Source organism: Ilyonectria robusta (assembly GCF_021365365.1).
Source record: "Ilyonectria robusta strain PMI_751 chromosome Unknown BGZ61scaffold_75, whole genome shotgun sequence".
Taxonomy (NCBI): Eukaryota; Fungi; Ascomycota; class Sordariomycetes; order Hypocreales; family Nectriaceae; genus Ilyonectria; species Ilyonectria robusta.
The window spans coordinates 84,594-90,815 of NW_025764509.1; the positions used below are offsets into that span (position 1 = coordinate 84,594).

Here is a 6,222-nt window from a genome sequence, read left to right on the forward strand (position 1 = left end):
TACAAATACCCGCCTCATGCACTGTTCGCTAACTATGTATCAGGAGCAAGCTTATCCGTTGGCTATTAGGAGAACGCCAGCGAGCTTCCAGCAGTCCCAGATTATCACACCCCTATCACCTACGCCCAGTTCAATCACTAGCCAGCGGGACTCAGAGGAGGACGAAGATGACAAACAAGATGAGGGAATGGAGAATAAAAGAACAAGAGGAGACATCACCAACGCAGACCGCTGAAATAAGAGGCAGGAATAGCTCGTAAGTCTAGTGCCTCTAGTCAGTAAAACGCTTTGAATCTATTATATTTTGCTCTCTATGCTAGTATCCAAAATGCCGGGGCGCCTGCACAGCCCTCTTGCAAAAGTTTTAGACTATTCTAAATCGAGGGAACTCTTAGGATACCGTACCATGAACCCTCATGGCATGGTTCTGTACATGCATCTTATGCTGTAGGTCTAGGTCACAAACCTCACACCGAGAGGGAGTATTATCAGGCAGCTGATCAAGATGCCTTCGGCGGAAGTGCTTCGACAGGTCACTGGAAGTGTAAAACTCATGGGTGAGCTCGCTCACACGAGGGTCGTTTGGTTCAAGAGAGAGTGCAGCACCGATGCACAGAAAACATCTCCTCGGCCTCTCCTTCTCGTTTTTGACGAATACAGAGAGTACGGCGATACCCACAGGGCTATCTTCCGATGGGCCACAATGAGAACTGGACAGCGGCTCCTTCGCTGCCGAGACGTTGGTTCGACGTGCGGTACGGCCTTCTACCACGCTGCAGTAAGCGACGATGGCGTCGATGAGGTTGTCCCTGCGTCTATAATATCCCTCGAGAGTGTTATCGACTGGGGCGGTCAGCGCTTCAACTAGGCGCTTCTGTGCTGGACGCTGAGGGGGACAGGTTGCATCTACGGCCATGGGTTTGGAGAACCCGCGGCCCTGGAGTTGGGATTGGATATCATCCACAGCCTGCTCATCGGTCCAGGCGTCTTTGATTCGTTGTAATAACTCCCTCTTTTGCCTCTGCTTCTCATTCCTTAGCGTTCGAACGGCGTCCTGGCGTTTCTTCGATCCAGGTGGCAGTCGTCGGACCTGTTCCGTTAGCTTCCTGATGCAAGCGTATGTATTGACAGATGCAGCTTGCTCTGCCGTCAAATCGGTCGGCCGCCGCTTGCTGTTCGCATGCCCGATGCTACAAGCCTGCTTCAGCAGCGCCTGTTGCGGTCTCTGGCCCCGGATGATCGCCCAGGTATCTAGGCGTAGTTGGCGTCCGAGGTAATGCTTCTGGAACGGAACTGAACTGTCGTGGTCGAGCGCTAAGTTGCGGATAGCATCGCTAGCATAGGCTGCAAGGGGTCAGCTTGGGTAGCAGTCAACAGGTAATCGTGAAACTTACGGCTTCCGTCGAGCTCGTTGCCAGCGTTGTAGCGCAGGCTATAGCAGATGGTAGTATACAGTCGGCCTAATATTTCTCCAATTCTCTTAATCCATGCCGCCATCATGCCATACGTGATGGGTTCTGTCAGTGACATATCGAAGCCGGTAGCGGTTTTGACGGCACGGCGGAACAAGGGTACGTCATCCAAGTCATCTCGGAGTGGCAAACGCAACTCCCGCTCGTCAGGGTGGATGTCCAAGTTGTCCAGCTGCGCAGCTGAGACGAGGTTAGATGCCCGAAAGGCTTGATGCCGGAACAAGATGCCCAAGAGGAAGGCATGGGGGCTAAGAAGTAAGGTTGGATCAAACATTGTCTCGGGGACGGTAAATGTCTTGCTGTTACAGGTCAGCATCCTCCATATCAAGGTAGACCAGTTCGTCAGATAGATATCACCTACGCGTCCTTGGTACCGAGGTACGTCTTGGTAAACTCCGGCGTGAACTGGATAAGAAGTTTGTGGGGTCCTCCTTCGGGGTCTCTTGCCAATACAACTCGAATGTCTCTAAACCGGAGCCGCAAGATAGCCAGGGGACGAGCACCAGCAGGAGCAAGCAGGAGAAGGAATAAAACCGCAAGAATTCGGAGCTCTCCGAGATCAAACGACTTTCTCGTCGTACTCACCGTTATTTCAATTTGCTCCTTGAGGTCATCAATCGTCATACAGCGGTTCTCCCTCTTCTTTGTGCTCAGGTCATGATCCTTTGCCAGCTTTCGAAGGACCTGCGGTCGTTAGAGAATAATGGGCTGTAGTAGGCTCGGAGACATACCCTATGCATCTGACGATTCATTTTCGGGTCGAGCTTTGCACCCACGCCCTCTCATATACAAGTCGGAAGACCTTCCATGTTGTGCCCAGTGCGCTGCTTGTTTTGATGCCCTTCATCTTCCTATCATCCTTGCCAGTCTTCAGGTCTAGGCGCCATGTGAAGAAGCTTGCGAGTATACCGACGGAAATGATTGGAGGCATTCATGGGGATTGCCAAATTTGTTCTTATTGCAGAAGCTAGAGTTGTAGACAGCATCGTTAGCAGAGCCAAGTTAGATGGATTTCTGGGACATTACAGCTGCCATGTTCCTCAACCGCGTTGAGAGTTTCTCAGTCCCAGGGACTGTAGTCTTGACCGTCAAGAGCACCCTCATTGACCTCTGCCGCTATCCGCTGGTAATACTCTGGAGGGTGGACGTTGTTAAGGAGCTGAGTAAGATCATCGACGTCAACATGGTCTCAACATCATCAAAGGGGTTGACTCGGTGATGTCGGTCTCTGCGTCAGACACTTCATCTTCGTTCACGTCAAAGACTGTGTCATCCTCGGGCGAGAACGATGCGTCTGAATCGTCTGCACCGTCAAATAAACGCTGGTGGCGCGGCATGTTAAGGAGGTTCGAAGATGTAGATAAGAGGATCTTGGATCGTGGAGACGATGCGAGTAGCGGCTGAGTGAAGCCGATGCTGCCTCGTTTCTTAGAGAAAGAAAGAGAGGGAAGGAGGTGAGCACGCTGCCCTCCGCGGGAGCGGGGGCTGCTATTAATAGTCGAGGGAGCCATTTCTGCTCTGTTGCTGACAGTAATACATTCTGGACGAGGGCCCAATTCAGGGCACTGGCTCGGTGGAGCAAAATTATTTTGGGTGGTACATTGGGGGTACACTACCAGCAACACCAATGTGGATCGAGCCCGGGTGGACCTTTAAAGCGGCGACGAATTGCTGGCAAAATCGCCGCCATGTGTGGAGGCAGAACCTGCCAAATTTGGCGGCAAATATGCCGTCTCATTGTTAAAGGTAGAATTATAAAATATAAAAAAGTTAATAATTAACTACTATAAGAACTAGAGTAAATCCAGGTTAAAGAAAATTAAAATAGCCTATAAAATTATAAATTATATTTTATACTAAAAGAAAAGCTTTATAAATTCTATAAAAACCTTCTATTTCTTATAAAAAAGCTTAGAAGTTTTATTAGATATATTTTTAAAAATAATAGTTAAAAATAAATTAATAAATACTTAGTTATTATTTAAGATAGATAATTAAACTAGTAAAATAAATTAAATCTTATTTAAATAAATAAAATAAATTAATTAAATATAACTTAGCTTAGTTTTTTAAATATTCTTATAATATAGCTAATAGTAATTAAAAAACTTATTATTATAGTTAAAATAACTAAGGGGTAGATATAATATAAATATATAAATAAAAGAAGAAAAGCTATATAAATTAATATAAAAAGATAGTTTTTCTTATAATAAGTATAAAACTAAAATTAAATACCTATTAATACTCTTAATAAGAAGCTATTATTTTTAATTAGATATTTTTATAATTTCTTAAGCTTAATATTAAATTTTAATAATTTTCCTATTAAATTATTATTATATCTCTACTATATCTAAACTTTCTTAAAAGGAAAAAAAAATACCTAAATTTTACTTTCTTTTTTATATAAGACTGAAATTACTACTATTCTACTATATAATTTTTCTAGCTTTATAAGAAGCTTATTTCTTAATATTTCTTTTTTTCTTAGCTTTTTTTATTTATATTTTAATTAAAATATATTCTTAATAAACTACTATTTATATATTAATATTATTAATATTTTTAATTTACTTAGAAGTTATAATTAAAAATATTAGCTATATAATTTCTTTAAATATTTTATTTATTAGCAGTTAAAAATTAAATATAAGCTACTATTAATTTTAATATTTAATTTTTTTATTATATTAGTAATTAATTAAATAATAATAATAATAATAAAATATAAAATTTTAAAATAAATTAAATTAATAGTAATAATAATAATTACTAATTTTTAAAAAATTAAATAAAAAATTAGATTTTTTTTATAGCTATTAAATTTACTATTAATTATAATATATCTTATTAAAAATCTATTTTAAATAAAAATTAAATTTTTCTTATTATAAAAAAATTAAATTATATAAAATATCTAATATATTTATAATAACTAATTTAACTACTATTTCTTAATTTTATTTCTATTTCTTTAAAAGAATCTTTAGTAAAATAATATATAGATATATCTTATAAAGAAAGTTCTAATTATTAAGCTTATATAAGATATTATTAAGCTTACTACTTAGTATTATATAAGTTAATTTAAAAATATACTTAATAAGTACTTTACTAAAAATAGTAAAGCTAGTAATAACTTTATTACCTTAGCTATTATAAAAAAATATCAGCCTATAAATACTTAACTTAAAGTTATTATACCTAACCCACTTTAAAAAGTAGATTAATATACTTTAATTTATATCTATATACTTAAGACTTTACTAATTCTATCTTTACTTTAATAAAACTCTTTATATTTCTCCTAACTAAATTAATTATCTTATCTTAAATCTATATAACTAATTCTTAATATTATTACTATTACAGCCTAGATTAAAACTAGGCAGTTATAACTAGCAAAACTATAACATACCTACTTTTTCACCTAATATAAATTCCAAACTTACTTTATATAAATAAGCCCGGATAATTAACTTACTTCCCTAGAATAAGCTATAAAATTAAACTTATTCTTATCTAGTAAGCCTATATAAGTACTACTAGTATATAGATACTCTTTTAGCATTTTTATAAATAAATAGCCTTACTAGCTATTAACACACTTAATTATATTAAATCTATTATTTTATTATTACTAGACTATAACTTATATTACTTACTATAATATTTTAATTTACTTAATTATATACCCTATATCTTAGACCTACTTTATATTCTTAAATTAAACCTAATTATTATATATTAATAATTCTTATTTAGTATATTACTATATCAACCTAAATAATATCTTAAATAAGCTAAAATAACTCCTACAACCCTAAGTATCTTATCCGAATCTAAAGGAAATCCCATTACTTTAATAATATAGAGCTAAGACCCTACTAATAATATAAATATAGATAAATCTAACTCTAATAATAAAGTTACTAAGAAGAATTTTAATAGACTCTAAAAGTAAAATAATCGCCTTAAAGCTAAGCTTAATAAGCTCGCTGAAATTTCTATTAAAAAAAACCTAGAAAAGAATAATAAAATTAATAAGCTAATAAAATAAGTTACCTAGCTCTTAATATAAAATAACTGTCTTAGTGGAGACCTTATTTGTTAAGAGGCACTCTACTGTAATTATATTATCTATCTAGACTTTCTTATAGTAAATAGAAAAGATACAGAAGAAATTCTTAGATTTAAGCAACTCAATTTATTTAATAGAGTAGCTATTAGCCTTTAAGAATTTCTTATATAAATTAGAATATTTTAAAGCTACTACTCTATATAGTTTACTAAAGAAAAAGCTAAATCTACTATACTATAGAACTTCTTAAAGATAAAATACTCTAATAATTTAAACTAGTTATAAGAAATTACCTTAATAACTCTTATTATATATAGAAGAATAAAACTAAGCTATCTATACTAGCTATAAAGTATTTAAATAAAACTGCAAGATATTTAATCTTATTAATAAAAATAAGTAGCTAAAATATAATTTAGAAGCTTATTTAGAAAGTATTAGTATTAAGCTATATTGTAAATTCTATAATATATCTTATATTTAAATTAGAGAGAAGAGGTATATATAGCAGCCTACTAAAAAAACTTAAGTTAGAAGTTAAAGATATAATAGTTAGGTATAAGCCTATAATTTTAATATCTTATTACTCTTTCTATAGAAATTAATAACTAATAATTTAAAAGATAATAAGAAAAGAAGACTAAAAAGTTAGAAGAAATACCCTAT

The 6,222-nt window shown here is 35.0% G+C and overlaps 1 protein-coding gene across 1 annotated transcript; it reads right to left on the bottom strand.

Annotated features, from left to right (window-relative positions):
• Nucleotides 1-391: 391 nt before the first annotated feature.
• BGZ61DRAFT_500808 (uncharacterized protein) lies at nt 392-2,809 on the bottom strand (the record flags this gene model as incomplete). The annotated part of the gene is made up of 6 exons (XM_046251615.1): nt 392-1,344; nt 1,395-1,771; nt 1,834-2,156; nt 2,204; nt 2,249-2,368; nt 2,685-2,809. 6 exons carry the CDS (start codon nt 2,807-2,809, stop codon nt 392-394), a joined length of 1,899 nt encoding a protein of 632 aa, XP_046093862.1.
• Nucleotides 2,810-6,222: the final 3,413 nt, after the last annotated feature.